Source organism: Trifolium pratense, linkage group LG4, assembly GCF_020283565.1.
Source record: "Trifolium pratense cultivar HEN17-A07 linkage group LG4, ARS_RC_1.1, whole genome shotgun sequence".
In the NCBI taxonomy this organism is placed as follows: Eukaryota; Viridiplantae; Streptophyta; class Magnoliopsida; order Fabales; family Fabaceae; genus Trifolium; species Trifolium pratense.
Window position 1 is genome coordinate 1,670,877 of NC_060062.1, and position 22,748 is coordinate 1,693,624.

At 32.5% G+C, this 22,748-nt stretch overlaps 3 protein-coding genes and 1 pseudogene across 4 annotated transcripts; 2 read left to right on the plus strand and 2 right to left on the minus strand.

The window, feature by feature from the left end:
* Positions 1 to 1,347: 1,347 nt before the first annotated feature.
* Positions 1,348 to 4,316, plus strand: LOC123923538. Of its 2 annotated transcripts, none has more exons than XM_045976229.1 (2): positions 1,348 to 1,642; positions 2,788 to 4,316. In XM_045976229.1, the coding sequence occupies exon 2, from the start codon at positions 2,809 to 2,811 to the stop codon at positions 4,021 to 4,023; it is 1,215 nt and encodes a 404-aa protein (XP_045832185.1). In that variant the 5' UTR covers positions 1,348 to 1,642; positions 2,788 to 2,808; the 3' UTR covers positions 4,024 to 4,316. The 2 variants fall into 2 exon arrangements, with proteins under 2 accessions (XP_045832185.1, XP_045832186.1); XM_045976230.1 differs by lacking the exon at positions 1,348 to 1,642 and adding an exon at positions 1,720 to 1,909.
* A 3,820-nt stretch (positions 4,317 to 8,136) lies between these two features.
* On the plus strand, positions 8,137 to 10,140 carry LOC123920853 (F-box/kelch-repeat protein At3g06240-like). Its single transcript, XM_045973181.1, has 2 exons — positions 8,137 to 8,252; positions 8,468 to 10,140. Exon 2 carries the CDS (start codon positions 8,493 to 8,495, stop codon positions 9,777 to 9,779), a length of 1,287 nt encoding a protein of 428 aa, XP_045829137.1. The 5' UTR covers positions 8,137 to 8,252; positions 8,468 to 8,492; the 3' UTR covers positions 9,780 to 10,140.
* Positions 10,141 to 10,496: 356 nt separating this feature from the next.
* LOC123920670 lies at positions 10,497 to 13,498 on the minus strand (annotated as a pseudogene).
* Positions 13,499 to 19,214: 5,716 nt separating this feature from the next.
* Positions 19,215 to 21,434, minus strand: LOC123920851 (protein FAR-RED IMPAIRED RESPONSE 1-like). The gene is made up of 3 exons (XM_045973178.1): positions 21,269 to 21,434; positions 19,516 to 21,093; positions 19,215 to 19,411 (listed from the first exon to the last, which is right to left on the minus strand). Exons 2-3 carry the CDS (start codon positions 21,085 to 21,087, stop codon positions 19,403 to 19,405), a joined length of 1,581 nt encoding a protein of 526 aa, XP_045829134.1. The 5' UTR covers positions 21,088 to 21,093; positions 21,269 to 21,434; the 3' UTR covers positions 19,215 to 19,402.
* Between the last annotated feature and the right edge of the window lie 1,314 nt (positions 21,435 to 22,748).

The window sequence follows — 22,748 nt, forward strand, 5'->3', positions numbered from 1 at the left end:
TGATGTGGCACATTCCTTTAATTATGTGGCAACACTCATTTGATGTATGTGTAAAAAAACTTCACACCGCAGTGCATACAAATTAATCTCTTGAAATATATAAGAAAACGTACATCACCAAAAATGAAAAACAAAGTGTCTTGATCCGATCTCAAGTCCACATTCACAAAAGATTGTCTGCTTTGAGATTAATCTGTGACGGTTTTATCTTTTGTAGAAGGCTCAATGATTTGAAAGATATATTGATATTGTATATAAACTATCATTAGTTTTGAATATTAAACGATGTGAGATACAAGACTCCATAATTTGAAAGACATGAATATTGTATATAAATTATCATTAATTTCGATTATCAAATGTGGAGATTATTTTGGTGTATACAAAATAAAAAGTATGTAATATTTCTCGGGAGGAATCAATATAAAGATGTGTTGGCAATATAATAAGAGAAGAGGACAGAATTGCAGTCACTCAAAGTCATAGGTAGGGATAATATTAGTACAACATGTAATAAATAAATAATAAAAAAATATGCATTATGCAACAAAAGGAAAAAACACAGGAAAGAAAAAAAAAGTCATATACATCAATGTCCCACCTCCAACTACAAAATGCACACCAATCCATTTTCATTGGTGAACTTCTCTATCCTTTCCCACACATCCCATCACTTCTTTGTCGGATTTGTATTGTGTGCAGTCATGAGCAATATGATCTTAAAACTAAGATTGAACATATATTCTTAAAATAGTTTAAATAGTAAGTATAAATTTCTTTACTTCTTGACAGTTCAATCTTGATTGGATAACCAAGATCTCTCCCGATTGCACGACTACATGCGATTTTGATTGCATACAATTTGGATTCAGCTAGCGTAGTCACTTTTTATGCAGTCAAGTTGCAATTAGCAGCTCTCAACCGTTTGATCAGCATTAGGTGGCTCGTATTTTAATGAAGTTTTAGTTTATAAAACTAAAATATTTTGACTTTAAAACTTGGATCGTCCGATCAAGATTGGACAACTATATATAATCACTCCAATTGTATGATGTTACATGAGTTGCAGCACTCAATCCACATCCGCAACATAAAATATTTGAAATTGGATTCCCCTTACGGTAAAAATTTCCTGCATTCACAGTCGGAATATGTTTGATCGTCCGATCAAACCAGACGGTCTAGAAAAATACAAATTTTAATTTTTGTTTTATAATTTTAAATACCGAACTTTAATTTAGATCGTTCAATCTTAATTGAATAGTCATCGACATTCTAAATGGGAGCCGGATCCAAATATTCTACAATCTATACTACAAAATTAATGCACCATACAAATACAATCATACATTCACATATAGTTATATATCATACCATACCTTATACATATTGTCACATATTTGTCTTATGTTATATAGTTGTTGTATATACTCATCTCCAAATTACACACACAACACTCACTTCAAGATATTTCAGTATCACTAGCCTAGTAACCTTAGATTCTGTTCCCTTTTTCACTTTCCTCTTATCGCTACCTTGATTATTGGATTAGAAAGAAACATAATAGTACTATATTTCACTCCGATTCTCACTCTGGAAGTTTACTTAAACTGAACTGTGTCACTGTCAAGACTTAAAACAGGTAAAAGTTTAAGAAATTTGAGTTTCTTTTTTTGTTTGTTTTTGGTTCTGTAACTTGTGTTTAGTTTTCATCTTTTGTTTTGTCTCAATTAAATTTTTAATTGTTTTTACTATTTTTTGGTATTACACTCTTTTGTTTGTGAAGTTTATTGAAGCTTTTGTTGAGTGATTTAGAGCAGAATTTAGGTGATTTTGTATTTGTATTCTCTGACATGGTTCCTAGGATTCTGGTGGAAGTGTTTGTGGGTGGAACAGCATAGAAAATAAAGTTGGTATCTATTTTGGAATTTAATCAATTCTAACACTACCCTTTATTGATTTTACTAGTTCCTAAGTTTTGGACTTTTTTGGGTGTTTGAGTATTTTATAGGAAATTTTCAATTTTGAGGTGAAGATTTTGTTTGTGTTACTTGATTCATAATTCTATTTTTGTCTTAGATGGATAAGGTTTGACATTTGAGGTTTGAACTATGGTATTGTACTTTACACAATCTAGATTCTAAATTATGTGTTTGTCTACTCTTAGCTAAAATCCATTCTTTTCTGTTAGTTAACAACTCTTTAATCACTGGAGAAATTCAAGTTGAAGTTTCCTACTTTTTTTTTTCTTTCAAATTTGATGGCCTGTGGTTTGTGTTTATGTCTATTTTGGATCTGCTTAACTTCAAGCTTTGTTTGGTTGATTTGGTGCTGTTGGAATAGTGAATTTTATAGTTCTTCCTGATTTTTTCAACTGGTATTGTATTGATGTCTTGTTTTGATAAATAGCTTAATTAAGCGTTTATATCATAAACACTTATCGTATAAGTAATCACTTATAAGTCAAATTCTTGTCATATAAGCTATATTACTATATGCTATTTTCATAAGCTATTCTGGAGAGTTTATGAAAATAAGTAAAAACTAGCTTATGAATATGTCATAAACTATTTTCGTAAACACTCTCAAACAGTCTCACAAGTATTTATTTATGTTTGTAGATAATCTCAAATAAGCTCATCTGAACGTGCCCTCAATAGAACTCATGTTACTGTGTTTTAGCCTTTTAGGTTCTAACTATAATCATTAGTAAAGTTAGTTTGAAACTTTTGTTAACATAGGTTTGATATTCCTGAAATTTACTTTTGACTTCTTGTGCTTTTCTAGGTTCCTATAGACTGTGATAACATGGAATCTCCACAATCCATTGTGTCAGTGTCACCATTCAAGAGCTCAGTCTTTGGAGATTCTGAGAAGTATAAGTCAGATATGTTGACACAAAGGTCTAGTCCTTTGTCTAAGGGCATTGAAATCAATGGAAAAGAAGCTTTTGCAGTGTCGAATCATGAGGAATTTATTGGAGTAGTTGATGTTTGCATACATCAAGCTAGAGACATTCATAACATCTGCATATACCATAAGCAAGATGTTTATGCTAAGATATTTTTGACTAATGATCCTGAGAGTTCTGTCTCTACCAAGATTATCAATGGAGGAGGAAGGAACCCCGTGTTTAACGATAACCTTCGTTTAAGCGTTAGGACTGTCGATTCTTCTCTCAAATGTGAGATTTGGATGATGAGTAGGGTCAAGAATTATCTTGAAGACCAATTGCTTGGTTTTGCTTTAGTACCTTTGTCTGAAGTATTGATGAAAGATGGAAAACTAGAGAAAGAGTTCTCTCTTTCTTCAACCGATCTATTCCATTCCCCGGCAGGTTTCGTTCAATTGTCTGTTGCTTACAACGGTGCTTCGCCCGATGTTATGGAAATTTCGGCAATGCCTAATGCTGAATTGGATCGAAATGGCATTCAGAAGGACTCGGAAACATGTGAGTCGATCGTGAGAGATTTAGGTAAAATCGAGTTCCCGGATCCGAAAATTGTAAATGAAGATCATATAATGGTTTCAGAATACTTTGGCACTGATAGCTTGGCCACTACTGATACTGAAAATCTTAGTTCTGAAAAAGGTGTTCAATTTGTGGAAAGCTTCTCGGCGGCATGTAGTGCTGAATCTGTTGAACCTCCGAAAGTTGAATCGCCGCCTAGCAGTGTGTCAACAAATGGTGTTGTTTCAAGCACAATTTCAAGCACGAAAGAGAAAACTGTTGATCTCAAAGATGGCGAGAGTGATTCATCGAACGCGTTGCTGAATGAGGCATTTCAAAAGCCTGTTGTGAGTGTGAATATTGAGCCAGAGCCAAAAATGGTGCAGCAGGATATAGTAGACATGTATATGAAAAGTATGCAGCAATTTACTGAGTCATTAGCAAAAATGAAGCTTCCTATGGACTTTGAAAGTGGACCAACTAGTTCAGGAAACACAATCTCGGAACCGAAACTACAGTCGTCAAAGAGTAGTAACTCGCGTGTGTTTTATGGTAGTAGAGCTTTCTTCTGAGCCTTTTGTTAAGGTGATTTAGTTTTTAGAATTAGAATAACAAAAAACTTATATCAGTAGTGGAATGCAATAATGTTATAGTATGATCTGTTGGGGAGTCTGAGGGTGCTCGGGAGAAACATAGGGTCAAATGCTCTAGGACCACAAGAGACGCCACTGGACTCCCCAACATGATCATGGGTCCAGTGTGGTTTCTCTCTTTGTGTATTTTCTTTCTTGATTTTGTTAAAGTTAACATGAAAGCTTAACTTTGTATTTCATGAATCATAGACATGGTCCTCTCTTTGTGTTTCTTTTTGTTTTGAATGCCAAATAATTGAGAAATAAAATGATAGTGAATTTGAACAAAAAACATACCAAAAATATAGTACATGTAACAAATAACAAATAACAATGACAAGCAAACTGAATAGGTTAAGAAAAACATTCTTACAAACACATCAAAATTGTTTATCTAGCTTTTAAAAAAAGGAAAGAGTCGGTATGACAAGACCAAAAGAAGAGCAAAAAGTAGTCATCAAGCAAAAGAGAAAGAACTTGGTAATTAAAGAAAAACATATACTAAGTTTCTAATATGATAAACGCATGAGTCTACTATGATAAACGCATGAGTCAGTATCAAGCAGATAAGGCTCCTTATCAAGATGAGAACTCAGGTCGAGTTCTTTTTAGGTAGAGGAGACTGATGTAGGAGGGTTTCTTTAGTAATTTATTATTTTAGTTAGTTTTAGTTTTATTATATTTTAGGTAGATTTCTTATTTTTATATTTCACCCAGATTAGTTATTTTTATATTTTTGGTAGATTTGTTATTTTTATTTAGCTAGGTTTGTTATTTTTATTTTTACAATCTTTTAGGAGATTTGTTATTTTTATTTTTCATTACTATTTAAGCTAAGCTATCGTAGCCTTGAAGGCAATCTTTTTGGATTCAATAAAAATATAGAGAATTTTCTCAAATTTGATGGATTCCAAATTTTACAACTTAATTAGTTTTAAAGTATGATTTTTTTCATCACGGGAATAATTTTCTTAAAATACCTGGAAAAATAATTATTTGATTTTAACCAAATGATTTGGGTGGTTAATAAATTCCTCTATGATAAATTAATTAATAATTTCAGAGAGTCTGATTTTAATTAGTTAGAGGAAAAAAAATAGTGAAATTTTACCTACGTCGCGATCGAACTACAAATTACAAGATCCCATGTTCCCCTAAAAATCATAGGATTAACCAAAAAAATAAATTTCTTTCATTTTTATATTTTTTATTTATTTATTAGAAGGTATAATAAAATAAACGATTTTATTAGATTATGTATCAAACACTGCCAAAAGTTAGTGGAATAGAAAAACATTTACCAAACAATTCAAACCTTTTTTTTTGACACAGCTTAAACTTTTTTTTAAAGCTCTCAATTTCAACTCTAAGTTTAAAGCAACTTCTAAGCTTAAAAAAAGTCGGGCCAAAGGTAATCTAAGTTTAACTTTCATACGTTTCTTGTTAATTAATAAATCTAAACTTACATCAACTAACTTGTCAACTTAGAATCCTTTAAGGATCTAATTCAATTCGAGTTGATCTTCGAATTCATTTGTTGAAAACACAGGCAAAAATGGTATTAGACAACTTAAATATAAGAAGAGAAATTTTTTATATGTATTTTGCTCCAAACTTTAAATTAAATATTTTTTATTCAAATTTGAAGGAGTACATATAAAGAAAAATCACACACAAGGAAAATCAAACTAAAACTCGTTCACCGGATACACACTAGTTAGTATTGTTTAAGCCAATGAAAAGTCACATACAAGAAAAATCAAACTAAAATCCATTCATCGGATACACACTTACTAGTATTATTTAAGCAATCTTTATTGTAGGGTCATAATCCTCGTTAAAATCTGGCCTAATACCTTCCAAGGCAAGCAAATTAACAAATTAATACTAATAACAACTTATGACCTTTAAGAAAAATTGTCTAATCAGGCATCACGAAAGGGATTGACCTTTGGAAAGTGACTTACCTTAGACAGTTTAGGCTTTTGATTTGACAGTTGGGAATGAGCTTTCACTATCACTAAAGGATCGATTCTTGTTATGCCAATTAATACTCAGTCCTCTAGGCTGGCTCAATAGACCGAAATCAAGGAGATATTTCGGGGAGAAACACAGCTTTTAGTGCCTCGGTGCGCGCATGCGTGCGTGCGCACGTGTACGCATGCACGGAGTCCCATTTTAGTGTCTTTAAAAAAAACATTTCTCATAACAAAAAAAATTGCCACATTACTATCAAAGTTTACACCAAAAAAACGGCCACATAAGAATGGATCATATCCATAAGTTTTTGTTGGCCATAGGCCATGGACAGTGAAATAATTAAGTTGTTGGGTATTTGGTGCATGTTTCCTCCCTGCATAGTGCAGGTGGCCATTGTAAGGAAAGGGCGAGATAATCATATATGTATGCTCTTGACATTGAGAGCATAATAGTGAGGATGAGAGTAAGCAAGAAGGATTTTAAAGACATTTTGATGAATGATGAAATGCTTTTCGATTTTTTAAAGACTTCAGTGGCGGAACCAGGAAATAACATTTGGGAGGGGCATCAAAAAAATTATAATATATAAATTAAACAAAAAGTTATATTTCATTCAAAAACTTAAGTAATAAAAAATACAAATTTGATCATAAAAAAATTAAATTGCATACCCTAAATAATATTCTACTCGTACCAAGTGACTTGGAATTATTAATGGTTTACTTTAAACAAAAATTTGCACAAAGTTTTTTTTTCTAACAGTTAATACTTGCACAAAGTTGATCATAAAAAAATTATATATTTGATATATGTATTCTTCGTGTGACATTTTTTTTTTCTTTCTTATTTTTTACAAGTTGATTCATGCATGATTCATTAATATTGTATTTTTAGTTTTTACATTTCCACAAATAATCCATAATAAGATAGTAATAATTATTATTATTAGTAAACCAATAAACTATGCCCTTCATTAATGCCTAATTATCTTTCAAACGTTTACCTCATATCTATAATCTATAATATGAATAAAGCCAAAATTATTTGTCTTTCTCTCTCCTCTTCTCTGTCATTCTCAATCCTCATGCATTTGATATTAAATACTATTATTACAATAATTAATAATTAAATTAATATATTTTATAAACAATTCATATTTGATTAAAAATTCCCTTATTTTGAAATTAATATATTATTTTCGTGCAAGTTTTTTTATAAAAGTTCTTTTTTTTTTCAAATATAAATTAAAATAATAATAGATTTTAAAATATTTTATAATAAATTTCGAAATTATTATTATTGTTGTTATTATTTTATTGGAAGGAATTATTATTATTTTTTATATTCTACTATTTTTATTATTATTTTATATTTTATAATGAAATGCCTATTAATAAAAATATAAAATAATATTCTACTGTTATTATTTTATATTTTATATTTTATATTTTTTGATAAACGCCAATGCACAATTTTGATCACTAATATTTTTAATTGCCTATTAATAAAATTAAAAAAAATTCATAAAAAAATTTATAAAAATTTAATATTTTAAAAATATTCATCAAAACAAATTGAACAAAATCTTATATGTTAATAATTATATTTATATATTATTAAAAAATACAATCAAAACAAGATAAATGAATAGCGTATTTTTGTTAAACATAGTTTTATAATTAGCGATATTTTTTAGTCTAAAAAAAGTAAAAAGAAAAAAAAATTTATTGAGCTTATCCATAAAATTATATACTCCCTCCGGTCCTTTTTATAAGGAACACTTAGGGCAAAAAATTTGGTCCTTTTAATAAGAAACTTTGACCAATTTTCAAATGTTTTAAATGTTCAATTTCACTTATGCCCTTATTTATTATGAGAGAGAATTTAAAAATAAGTAAGTTAGTTGAATAAAGAGTAATTAAATAAGGGTATACATGGAATAAATTAAAATTTATAAGAGTATTAAATGAAAATAACTATGTTAAATGTGCTTCATTGGTCTTTGTGATTTTTTATTTTTAATAATCACTTTCCTCATTTTTCATGCCATATGCATAAAAAAATAAAAAATAATAATAAACATATTTAAAGCGACCATCGTTTTTTAGAACGCCTTGAACCATTCTCGGGATTGAGTTTCTGCGGTGCTAATAGCAATTTCTTCATCCTTCCGACGGATTACATTCTCGGTAAGCAATTTCTTCATCACAACCAATTTCCATCTTGCAACCCTTTCATATTGATTCTGCGGTGTTTGTTTTTGGTTTTTCATTGGTGTTTTGTTTATATCATACTGCATCTTTGTTTTGTAGTTTCGCTTTTTCCGGTTATTGATAATAATTTGTGGTTCAAAAAACAATTTTGATAATATCCTAAACAGAACTGGAATTTCTTTCATTCGTAGGTTATCGTTGCAATTAAGGTAGGAGATGGCGAAAAAATCTGTGTCTGGGACAAATGAAAAGGTCAGCAACTATATACATGATGATATTGTCTTCTCCATTTTATCAAAATTGCCTCTTAAATCTTTGAAGCGATTTGGATGTGTGCGCAAATCATGGTCTCTCTTATTTGAAAACCCTCTTTTCATGAACATGTTCCGCAACAATTTTTTGTCTAAAGACACTTCTTATTGCCACAATGCATCTTTCCTCCTACAACGGCGGATACCAAACATATTCGCAAATGACTTGCATTCTCTTTCTGGTGAGAGATTTGAGAATAGGGTCGAATTAAATTTACCAGATCCGTTTCAAGATGATGATCTCTGCCGTCTCTATCTGTTTGATATTTTAAATGTGAGCAGTACTAATGAATTCATTTGTGTCTGTTGTCATCTTCGTGATAAAAGATTTGCTCTAAATGTTATTCCTCGACGCCCCCTACGGAGGATTAGGTTTGGTAATAGATTTGCACTATGGAATCCAACTACGGATGAATTCAAGGTTATTCCTCAAAGCCCAGCTCAGTTTAAACCGTTTGCTACAAATGTTAGTCATGATGTGATTAATTTTAATGCGGGCAGTTTTGTTTATGGATTTGGCTACGACCGTGTTATACATGACTACAAGGTGCTTCATCAAGTCCAATTTTCAGCCCCACTGTTGTTTCCGGACAGTGGTTATGTGCCATTGGAAAATATATCTTTAGAACCTGTATGGGAGATATATAGCTTAAGAAGCAACTCTTGGAGAAAACTTGATATCGTTATGCCTACAACTGGCGGGTTTGATAATGAAGCCAGAGTGTCCATTGATGGAGTGTGTCATTGGTGGTCCTGGGACAATACTGGATCGTTTTTGGTGTCGTTTGACTTGAGCAATGAGGTGTTTTGTACCACACCCATACCCGCAGACATAGGTAATAATTTTGATAATGGATGCTTATGGAGACATTTGGTGGTATTAAATGGATCCATTGCCTTGGTCACATATCAAACACAGATGACTCTCTTTAACATATCAATTTTGGGTGAATTAAGTGTGAAGGAATCATGGATCAAACTGTTCATTGTTGGGCCATTGCCTTGCATTGAGTTTCCTTTTGGAGTGGTAAAGGGCAAAATATTTTTTGTAAGAGAAGACAAAGAAATAGCTTGGTTTGACTTAAGTACACAAATGATTGAGGAGCTTGGTGTTAAAGCCGAAAGTGGTATTAATTGCCATATAGTAATTTACTGGAAAAACTTTCTTCCCATTGATGGAATAAATAAATAATTGTTTTTCTAGTTTTCACCTAGAGGTGTATGATTAAGGTTTATTGGAATATGACATTGCATGTATACAAACTGATGTGGTTTGAATGTCAATTAGAATAATCTTTTGTCTTTTACTAAATCACCTATAGATTTATGTAAAAATATCTATGCTTTTGTGTTTAATTTTGTGCTTTATTTTTTCTTTTGCATTTCAAATCCATAAACTCAATGTGTTCAAGCTTTATGGCACGGTTCAAACCAGTTAATCTTCGTTACTGTGGTTTCACAAATGAGAAGGCAAAGGTACGGAGCCAATTACATATACTACTGATATTTTCTTCTCTAATATTCAATCAAAATTTTATATTAAATCTTTGAAACGGTTTGAATGTGTATTAAAAATTATGATCCCTTTTATTTGATAACTCTTATTTCACGAGCACCTACTGCAAAAGCTTCTGATGATGGTGATTATGAGAAACAAACATTTTTTAGTTGCATTCTCTTTCTGGTGACATGTTTGAGAATAAGGTCAATTTAATTTGGTCAAGAGTAAAGTTAGATCAATCATGTTCGCCGCTTCTAGTGTATGATTCTGGTTTTTCTTTTCAGTGTTTTTGGCTGTTTTGGTTTCATTTTTGCAGGGTTTCCTTATTATCTTGTAAACCAACAATGACTGCGACGATGTCAACAACAATATATAGTAATAACTAAGAATCAAAATATTACAACATGCATATAGTATTCCTAATTATTATTATTTTGAACAAGAGTATTCCTAAATTATTACAAACAGCATTTGATCCATCAAACCTAAATGAGGTTTGTACAAAGGAATCATCACCTTAATATTTAAGCTAAAACAACATTCTTGATTGGTTCCATTAGAACAACATTTTGAAGTAGAAAGTTCCATCTGTTGTTGTTCATGTGCATTCATCACTCCTTCGATTGTGTTCAAAATTTCTCCAACATTTGGCCTATTTTGTTGAGAACGTGACACACACAAGAGAGCAATATTCAACAATGAAAATGCACCTTGATCATGATCATTTTCTCTAACTTCCTTGTCAAACACTTCACCTGTCCATTCTTCTCTCACCATTGACCTCTCCCATCTAACAAGGTCTATTCTACTAACTTCTATGCTTTGTCCTGTTAGTAGTTCTAGAAGAATCACTCCGAAGCTATATACAACATCTTTTTCGGTTAAACTCTTTTCAGGAGCTGTGTATCCATTAGAGGAAAAGAGATTAGTACCTCTATTCGGTTCAAAGAATTTCGATAAACCATGTTCACCTATTAGTGCTCATTTTTGTCATTTAGAAGGATATTTGATAGCTTGATGTTTCCATGAGGAATAATATTTTCCTCCCCTTCATCCGACTTCTCAATAATATTTAGAAGGATATTCGGTTCAAACAACTTCTCACATTTCGATACATATTTGGGATCACATAAAGGTGGTTAATTATGTGGAGTCTTGCAACTAATCAAAATTTATAATCTTAACTTAATTACCATTTAAAAGGTTGAGCAAACTTCCATTGGTTTGATATTTGTAAATGTTAAGTTTTTCTTTACTTATCTTCCTCAATGTTTCTCCAAATACATCACAAGATACCTGCAAATTCTTCAATCTTTTGACAGCATATTCAACATTATTCTCAAGTTTCACCTTGAAAAGACTACTCCAAAAGTTTTCACTTCTCAAATCAGCTTTAGCTCTTAATAGATCCTCAATTTTAAACCTCTCATGATCTTCAACATTTAAATGTACCAATCTTCTGCAATGCAAAATTGAGTTTCAAATAGTCCCTTTGATATTATTGTTAGATAAACTAACCACTTTTAGCTTTTGGAGTCTACATAATGAATATGCATCAAATATGCCACTAAGGTTCATGTTATCAAGCCTTATCTGTATAATATGTGTAGCATGCATTTGAGTTACATCTTACACCATTGATCAAACATGGATATGATGATATCTTGGTAATGTTAAGTACATTATTTTGATCAATAGCTTTAAGGAAACTAAAGAAAGAATGAGACTCTGATGATAATGACTCACCTCTTGAACATAACATGACCATAGAGAAAATACTTATGATAGAAAAGTGAAATAGCCTCCTTAGAAATTGAACCATTGCAAAATCTATTTTGTTCTTCATTTCTTGACTTGTTTCATTAACACTCTTGTTTTTTTAAAGGGTACCTTGAATGAATGATGGTTCTATATATTGTTTCTACGATTTGGATTGTTTGTTGTCACTGTTTCACGAAGTTTTACGCATTAGTCAATCTCGGCCATTGAAAAACGATCCGACGGCTCTAATTCACCAGGACAATTTCATTGGTAATAATTTTGATAAAGGATGTTTATGGAGACACTTGCTGGTGTTAAATGGATATATCCATTGTGTTGATCACATATCAAAAACAGATGACTACCTTTAACATATCAATTTTGGGTGAATTAAGCAAGAAAGAATCATGGAACAAACTCTTCAATTAATGTGTTCAAGCTTTATGGCTCTTTTTAAATCAATTATTTTTCTTCATGTCCTCTCTATTTAAAGAATGTTAATTTTTGATGTTTTTAGTCTCTCAATTATCATTAACTTGAGCTTCTTACTTTGAATACTCACGAGCCTGTTGGAAGAGCATTTGATAAGTACTATAAATTGTGAGAGATATGTCATAAAGGTGTGCTGAACGTGAAGAATAAATACTTGTTCCACAAGTGAGAGATTTCACAAACATGAAAGTTTATAACACAACTACACAAGTGAGAGATTGGAAAGAAAAAAAGTAAGAGTAGAAAAGTATTTAATTGCAAATATCATAACATATATTATTGATCAGTTTGGGACTATAACAGAAGTTGTAGTAATATTGTACTATGATCACAACACTCAGAGGCCAAAAGTCAACATTTATTTTTATTTTAGGAGCTTCATTAATATTAATACCATTTTACTGTGGACGTTCCACAATTTGAATCGGGTCTTGGACAATTTATGTATTGATCTCCCAAATGATTTAGGCATATCCTTATCTCCTTAATTTCGATTGGCAACCCATTTATCCCACCACTGCAAGCAAGTTGAGGCGTAGCATTATCAAGTTTACTTGCTATTGCGTTTTTAAACATTGTCGGGTTAAGATTCTTGTTAAAATCTGGTTTAATACCTGCTTCTGAGGTAAGCAAATTATAAATATCAGCAGCATTAAAAACAGCTACAGCATGAATGAAATAATCATTTTGATTGAAGACTTCTTGGACGCAGCTACCGTGAATATCCCATTCATATCTCCAAAAATCAATATTCCTCCCCAGATAATTAGGCCATATGTTATTCAAATCATTCCTTAAAGGAGGTGTATAACACTGGTGAAATAAATAAAAAATAATAAAAAATCATCATGTGAAAGAATAATAAATACAATAATTTAATTAAGGAGAAATGCACTCAAATTCACATAACTTACCACATTAGGATCAAAGCTAACACCAAACTGACCCCCACATGAGCTTGGATCATTTCCCTGATATACATTAGGCCATAGCCCGTGCACACCAAAACGAGTGGCTGGATATTTGGTGCATGGTTGTGCCCTGCATAGTGCAGGGGGCCACTGGATCGAAAGGACCAAATAGTCATAGATGTATGCTTTTGAAATACAGAGCATGAGAGTGAGCATGATAGTGAGCAAGAATGATTGTGAAGACATTTTGATGATGAAATGCTTTTGATTTTTTTGATATGTGATGCTTCCTATTTATAAGCACAATTTGATATATCTATTCTTCGTGTGTCATTTTTTTTTTCTTTCTTATTTCTTACAATTTGATAGTAATAATTATTATTAGTAAACCAATAAACTATGCCCTTCATTAATGCCTAATTATCTTTCAAACGTTTACCTCATATATAGCAAATAGCAAACTTGCACAACTCATCAATTGCTTCAAAAAATTATCTTAACCCAAAAACATTATTCCAAGTGCTAATCATCAATTCTTTTTCCCTTCTTATATAAAAAAAATAAATTATATTTCTCTTATGTCACGATGAATCCATCCAGCACACCATGACTATACAGTCATAAAACCACATGCTTGGATTATTAATCCATCCAACACACCATGACTATACAGTCATAAAACCACATGCTTGGATGATCAAATGTTAGAAATCTTAAAAGTGTATTTGGATAGAGTAATAAAAAAATTATTATTAACATTTAGAAGATTGTCTAACATGGACTCAATATAATGGATCAAAGTATTTTTAATATTTAAAATTTTAGGAGTCATGGATCAAATTTTGGGTGAATTAAGTGTGAAAGAATCATGGATCAAACTCTTCATTGTTGGGTCATTGCCTTGCGTACCACAAATACAAATCTCCACAATATTGTTCTCGCGAGAAAGATACTATTCAAAGACACGTTATGGTACTTTGATACACATTAATTCAAGTTATATAATTTTTCTCATAAATGAAATTTATAATATAGAATATAATTATATAATAAACTACAAACATCGATAGATTATTAGATAACTTCAGTGTTAGTGACTTCTGGGGTTTTAAATGACTTGTTTTTGATAATTTTTTCAATTGGTCCCGTCATCACAAATTTAAATGACACTTATATTGTTTTCTTTGTTGACACCTACCTAACAATAAAATCATGTTTAGAAAAACCTAGACTAATGATATATATATATATATATAAATCATATTTCGAGAAAGAAGTGTAAATTTTTGGAAAAGAAAAGAAGGAGATAGAAAGAAGATCGAAAAGAGAGAAAAATGTTCAAAAGCAAAGAAGGTGAGAACACCAAGAGCAAACCTTTTCAAAATAAACATTTTCATTTTTTTTAGAGGTAAGAGAAGTTTATATTCATGTTGAAAATAATTTTATGAGTTGGTCTTTGAACTTGCATATCAATGTTTTCGCACAAAAATTTCAATTCGTTCTCCTACATAACAAAATAGTTCAAAAAGTAGGAAGTTTTTTATTTTTGTAATATTGAACCTCAAAAACATGCACAACTCTTACAACAAATATCCATAATTTGTATCATTGGTATAAAGTATTGTATTTTTGTATGTTTTATTTGATGTGAATCATATACATATATACAACAAATGAGCAAGCATTATGGCTTTACAGTAGCTTGATATGATGACTACATATTTGATAATTAAGACTAGTAAATACAAATGAATAAGCATTATGGTACAAATCATCCTCTTAATGCCGTGCCTATCATCTTAATAATTGTAGCATCAATTTATTTGATTTCTTTGTCTTTAGCTATTGTTCTAACACGCCCTCGCAAGATTGGGGTGCCATCAGATACGCCAATCTTGTTCCTTAAATAATTATGACGAGCTTTGGAGAGAGGTTTGGTGAGACAATCTGCTAGTTGATCTGTAGTGATAACATGTTTAACTTTCATTTGACCTTGTTGCACCAAGTCGCGAACAAAATGAATGTCAATGGAGATGTGCTTCTTGCGAGTATGATAAACTGGATTTTGAGTTAGATATGTAGCACTGAGATTGTCACATAGGATGGAGGGTGTTGAGGAAGAAGGTATACCTAACTCCGTGAGAAGATATTTGAGCCAACACAGTTCAGCTGCAGTGTTAGCCAAAACTCTATATTCAGCTTCTGTAGATGACCTTGCCACCGCTCGTTGTTTAGAGGATTTCTACGAGATGAGATTAGAGTCGAAGTAGACAAGGTGAGCCGAGGTAGAGGTGTAGTCATCTTTATTTCCTGCCCAGCCAGCATCACTATATGCTATGAGAGTGGAGGTTGTTGGTTTTTGAAGGAGAAGACCGTGGAAGATGGTTCCTTTGAGATACCTTAAAACCCGCTTGAGAGTTGTGAGATGTGTTGTGTTAGGTCTTTGCATAAACTGAGCAAGTTTGTTGACTGAGAATGCAATGTCTGGCCGTGTCATGGATAAATATTGAAGACTACCGATGATGCTGCGATAGAAGGTGATATCAGTGGTGGGAGAACCATCGTCCTTAGTTAAGGTGACTGATGTTGAGAGTGGAGTGAGCACAGGTTTAGAATCCATCATTTTTGTTCTCTCGATAAGATCAGCAATATACTTGTGTTGGGAGAGAAATAGGCTTGTGGATGTGGGAATGACCTCAACGCCAAGAAAGTAATGTAGTTTGCCCATATCTTTGATGGAGAATGTATTTGCAAGCTTGGTAATGCATTCATTAACTTTGGCATTGGAGTTTCCTGTGACAATTATATCATCTACATACACCAATATGTATAATATTGTGCCGTGATGCTGGAGGATAAAGAGTGATGAGTCAGATTTTGAATTGACACAACCATAGTCACAAAGAAACTTACGCAGGGTATGGTACCAAGCCTGTGGTACTTGTTTGAGGCCGTAGATGGATTTCCTAAGACGACAAACATGATGTGGTTTGTCAGGATGTGTGAAACCCGGGGGTTGTTGCATATAGACTTCCTCTGTGAGTGTGCCATGCAAAAAGGCGTTATTAACATCAAGTTGCCGTAATGGCCAGTTATGTTGAAGTGTTAAGGAGAAGACCAACCACACTGTGATCGGTTTAACTACAGGACTGAAGGTTTGTGTGTAATCAATACCAGGACGTTGGTGGAATCCTTTTGCAACCAATCGGGCTTTGTATCTGTCAATGTCACCATTTGCTTGCCTTTTTATGCGAAAAACCCATTTGCATCCGACCAGGTTTTTGTTTTGTGGTCGAGGAACTAGATCTCATGTTTGTTGTTGGATTAAGGCGTTGAATTCTAGGCTCATAGCATCACGTCATTCAGTTGTTTTGAGTGCTTGACTTAGGCATGTGGGCTCAACCGACAAAGGGAGTGGATGTTTGGTAGTGAGAAGGTATTTTGGGTTTGGTTGATGAATGTTGTTCATTGCTCTTGTGACTGGGCGAAGAGAAATTGATGTTGGAGGCGGCGTTGATGCGGGAGAGTCCAATTGTATTGATGAGTCTGTGTGATTTTGAGGTGATATTTGATCGGCCAATGATGTAGATGATGTAGGGGTGTGTGGTAGATTGGTTGACATGGGTGGGGTGGGCAAGGAGGTAATAGAATTTTGAGGGGTGATTTGTGGAGGCAGGTTTTCATGTATTTGTTGAAGGATGAGTGAATGGCGAGAGATGGGCAGATTAGTGGTAGGACTTGAGTTTGGGGAGGTAGGTTCTGAGTGAGTTGTAGTGAAAGGGAAAGTGGACTCTTGAAAAATAACATGTCTAGAGAGATATATTTTTTTAGTTGGAATATGATAGCATTGATAGGCATGATGTTGAGATGAGGGTCCTAGAAAAACACATGGCATACTTCTATTTGAAAATTTGTTTTGAGAATAAGGGTGTAGCCATGGATAACATAAACTCCCAAAGACACGAAGATTGTGATAGTTAGGCTTGGATCCAAAGAGAAGTTCGTGAGGACACTTATCATTGCATTGAGGGGTGGGCATGCGGTTTATGAGGTACACAGCCATTTGAAAGGCATAACACCAAAAATTTTGTGGGACGGAGGAGTGAGAAAGAAGGGTAAGTGCAGTTTCAACAATATGACGATGTTTGCGTTCAGCAATGCCAATGTGTTCAGGGGTATAAGGTGGACTGACAAAATGAGAAATTCCATGATTATTGAAGTAAGATTTTAGTATGAAATATTCAGTACCACATAACTTACCACATAAATACAATAATAAATACATGTGAAAGAATAATAAATACAATAATTTAATTAAGGAGAAATGCACTCAAATTCACATAACTTACCACATTAGGATGAAAGCTAACATCAAACGCCACATGAGTCTGGATCATTTCCCTGATATACATTAGGCCATAGCGGGTATGGTATCAATGTACCCATTACCCGCTCCAAACCCATCTTTTGAAATCGGGAAAAACTCAAACCTGAATTCAAACTCAATCAACTCGAATTTTCACCGTCAAAACAGATATGATTTGGGCGGGTACCGACGGATATGAGTTTTATTTACGTGTCTACTTGTTAAGTTGCTATTTATAATGCAACATTTATGTCAATTTTCTTTCTCCCGCACCAATATCATGGCTCACCTAATTTAAGGACCCACACTTATATCATTTTTCCGAATTTCACTCTCTACATACTTTTGTTTTTCCTTCATATTATAACCTTGAGCAATGCTAGGAACACACCCACTATCACACTCCTTTCAACACACTCCTTCTTATTGGACCACATCACCACCTCTTTTAAAACATTTACCTAATAACCACTATAGCCGGTTAACAAAAAAACCAATGTTTCCTGCAAGAAAAAAAACAAAAAAGAAAGAAAGAGAAAACGAAAACTTTCTTCCTTCTCTGCGATTTGCGATTCTTTGCAATCTGCGGCTGCTGTCCTCCGCCGCGTTCTCTCCGTCTCCAATGGATTTCGTCTTCGTGAAACTAATCGATTCTTAGGTTCTTAGGTTCCCTTTCTCTTAGACAAGAACTTAATCGATTCTTAGGTTCCCTTTCTCTTAGACAAGTTGTTATTACAATGGAAATTATCAATATGCTGAATTGATTGAAGAATTGTTATTATAAATCTGTTGAATCAATTGGTATGATAATGAAATCATTGTTATCGATTTTTTAATTGATTGAAGAATCGTTGTTATCAATTTGCTATTGATGTTCTTTGAAGAATCAAGATAGATGTGAAATAGTGTGCATCTGAGATATGGTAGATTCAATTTCTCACATTTTTTGTAGTGCTGATTTTTATTGTGTGACAGACATATTTGTTGAACCAGTGTCATGTAATAAGGGGAGTAATTTCAATGGACTCCGTGCTGCTTCAAGTCACGCCACTCTCACTAAGATAGAATCATAACGCTTGAGTGAGGGTACTTGATTTCAACTGGTGTGAAGTTTCGCGCACACAACCCACCCGCCCAACGAGAAGCAATGTAGGCAAGTCACATTGCTTACCCTTGGAGTTAGTCGAACCGGAGGCGAAAGAGATCGGGTCGAGCCGCTACAAACAGATCAAAAAGACCTATGTCGTAGGTCACATAGTTTGTAGAGTGGACACAATTTGAGTTGGATTGTATTGTTGTAAATTGTAGTCTTATTTGACTTGATACACAATTTGAGTTAGATTGTTATTGTTGTAATGTTAATACAAATTAATAGAGTAATGATTATACCAAATTTGATATTTGATTGATTGTTTTATGTTTATAAATTTGATTGAGTAGTGTTTCAAGTTTGAGAGGAAATTAAACTCTGCATAACAATAACTAGAACTGGTATTTGTTCTATCACAATGCTTGACAATAGTTCTTAACAAAATTCTGCATAACAACAATTAAAAAAGATGTCCAATAGACTGGAAATTTTGCATAACAGGTTTTGCCAACAATTCTGCATAATTTTGTCTCATCACAATACACAATTACAATACTTATAGTCTTAAAATTGACAAATTAACAAAAGATACAACTCCAACCAAAAGATTCATATCAGAAAAACCAACAAAACATGATATAAAAAGAGATCATATGTCTTTAAAAGGTCCAAGGTCCAACCATCATGCTCAAAATCAGCTTTCCTGCAAAAACAATAGAATCAAATGAGTTAGTGAAATCATGATAAACTATAAGAACAGTGTAAATTTCATATTGGAATAAAAATAATCAAATAAGTATGCCTAACCTTTTTATGTCTCTTACGCCCTTTCTCGATCCCACTTTTTATTCTTCGTGATGGAGCTCCTTTTGTTTTTGATGATCGAGGATCAAGTAGTGACGTATCACCTAAATTGTTCTTACCAACATTTTCTTTATCAACTTTCAAAGATTGATTAATAGTTGCACAATGTTTCAAGGCTTCACCAAGTGTATGACATGCAAAATTGTAACTCTCATGACTTAACGATGCTTCGTCAATAAATTCAATACTCTTTTCATGTAAACGATCAAACCTCTCCTTACTAGAACACACATCTTCATCTGTTTTTCTTTTATGATGCTTGCTTCTTACATCCTTGCTCCATCTTTTCAATATATATTGTGATGGGATAGCAAAGACACCAACAGTGAGAAGTGCCATTAATGAATGTCTACAAAGATATCCATTAAACTCGAATAAACGACATAAGCAAGAAATTTCTTTTTTTGATGCCTCCCACTCTACAACAAACTCTTCATTATTCTGAAAGTCTAAGATTTCAAAAGTAGTAAGGTGATTATCCTTGTTCTCTTTCATAAGACGACATCCAGATAATCCCAAAACTTCTATTTGAAATTTCTTAAAGACTTCATGTGTGTAGATCAAAGACATTTGTTTCTCAAAAGGTGATGGAGTCTTAAGAATGGGTTGCTTGTGCCATGTATTAAAATCAGCTTGCATTTCTGCCTCTTCTCTATCATGCAAAGCAACTTTATATTTTTCCACAAATTCCTTTAATGTAGTTTTCTTACATACATATTTGTCAAAAAACGAATTGATGCTCTCTGATCGCTGAGTTGTAGACATGCCACCAAAAAATGTATCCTTCATGTAAACAGGAACCCAATATTCACGTTCTTCGTACAAAGACTGAAGCCACTGATCCTCCAAGAGCTGAAACTTTTCTACCATTTCTTGCCATTTATCTTCAAATTGCTTTTTTGACCAAGACCTATAGATACATGAATTGAAATGTTTCTTGAAGTCTTCATTATTTCGTAACACATGACTAAGCTTCTCAGGTACCTTTCTAAGTATATGCCAAAGACAAAACCGGTGTCGTGTATTTGGAAACACCTCTCTTATAGCTACTTTCATTGCTCTGTCTTGATCAGTTATTATTGCATTTGGAGGATTTCCACCCATTGCTCTAAGCCATGTTTTCATCAACCATATGAAAGTATTTGAGGTTTCATCAGCTAGTAATGCACAACCAAGTAGCCTTGACTGAAAGTGATTGTTCACACCAATAAAAGGAGCAAATGGCATTTTGTACTTATTTGTGATATAAGTTGTATCAAATGATATCACATCTCCAAACTCTTGATAATCTTCTCTACCTTTTGCGTCCACCCAAAATACATTTTTCACACGATTCTCATCATCCAAATCAATTGCATAAAAGAATCTTGGTTCAAATTCCATTCCAATGTATGGTTCTTGACTTTCATTAGCATTTGGATCACTAAGATGTGAATCATTGGTAACATGTGAAACAACTACATGCTCTCTGTTTCCTTCAATAATAAGTTGTTCATTCTCATCAACAACTTCCATTAATTCCTAATATTTCAAAAAAATATAAATGTGTGAAAATAAAAACCGTAAGTTTGAGCAATGAGACACTAAAATGCATGTTCTTATAGACATAAAATGAAGTTGCGTTTTAGTAAAAAAAAAAAAAAGTTGCTTTAAGAAAGTTCAAAAAACATAGAAAGAAAATAAAAAACATAGTTACCTTAATAAGTGTGAGCTATGGCTTCTTTTAATAGAAGAATCAGGTACTGCATTAGGTGTGTGGAAGATGAAGGATGAAAAACAACTTCAATGGAGAGTGGAGAAGATGAGTAGTTTCCGTGAGAAGAGAGTGAATGTGGAAGGTGAGGAGATGAGTGTATCCAAATAATAAGAATAATAATAATAAAATAATAAAAAAGTTAAAGGAGTGTGCTAACCGGTTACAAGTTAATGAGTTTAAAGGAGGTGGTGATGTGGTCCAATAGGAAGGAGTGTGTTGAAAGGAGTGTGCTAGTGGGTGTGTCCCTAGCACTCCTCTTATAACCTTACTTGAGCCTCATTCTCATCACTTTACAGTACTTTCTTTTCCTCCTTTTTTTTTTTAATTTGTTGATTCCTTTTTGTTCTCCAATTTATGCTGGGAGGTTTTCTTACAAAATCTTACGATTATTAATACTAATATATTCGAATATGGTAAATAAAATAACTATAAAATTTAGATAAAAAATTTAATGTAAACAAATTTAAGGTGATTGGCGCTGAACTTAGTAGGGAGGACCGCGGTTCGATCCCCCACAACTGCGATCGGGAGGGGGCTGAAACCACTTGATGCCAGAACTGATCCGAACCAGATTCAACTGGTGGTAAAAAAACGAAAGAAAAAAAAAAGAGTGATAGCAACATACTTTTTAACAAGCACACTCTAACATACTCTCTTCTATTGGTTAAAATTTATATGGGACCCATATAATTTTTATGGGACCCATATAAATTTTAACAAATAAAAGAGAGTGTATTAGAGTGTGTTTGTTAAAGAGTATGTTGCTAGCATTATTCTTAGTATATATTTACGATTTTTGACGTAAGTTAGCATAAATTCAAAATAAACATAAAAATTAATAGTGATATTCAGTATTTTAAAAATCAAACCAATCCACCGATTGAATAGATAATTGGTATGGATAATATAGTGTCAAAATATTTGATATGACACAAAGTGTTGATATAACAATATTTGATATGACATTATTTTATTTTTTTAATAAAAACCTAATTGTTAGAATTTCACCTATAAAGATGAATAAGTGAAAATATCATGATTCAAATCTTAATTTCTGTATATTACATGCAATTTCTTTATCAGCCGAATTATGTTCACAGGGACAATAAACACTATATATTCAACAAAAAAATATTATATTCCGTATAAATTACTAAACTAATATGTTTTGTATTAATATATGAGTAAAAATATAATTTCGTATAAACTATAAAAAAATACCCCATATATAAATTACAATAATATACACTCTTATTAATATACTATAAATTATAATATACGTAACATATAAATTATTTTACATCGTCGGTGCATATTAATTAAATCTTTTAAAAAATACAGTTAAAACAAGGTAAATGAATAATACATTTTTGTTAAACAGAATCTTATAATTAGGATCGGAGGTATTATTTTTTAGTCT

What these genes read in the sequence shown, in the direction of transcription:
- LOC123923538 (XM_045976229.1), top strand. Translation starts at nt 2,809, where the DNA reads ATGGAATCTCCACAATCCATTGTGTCAGTGTCACCATTCAAGAGCTCA.
- LOC123920851 (XM_045973178.1), bottom strand. Translation starts at nt 21,087, where the DNA reads ATGGAAGTTGTTGATGAGAATGAACAACTTATTATTGAAGGAAACAGA.
- LOC123920853 (XM_045973181.1), top strand. Translation starts at nt 8,493, where the DNA reads ATGGCGAAAAAATCTGTGTCTGGGACAAATGAAAAGGTCAGCAACTAT.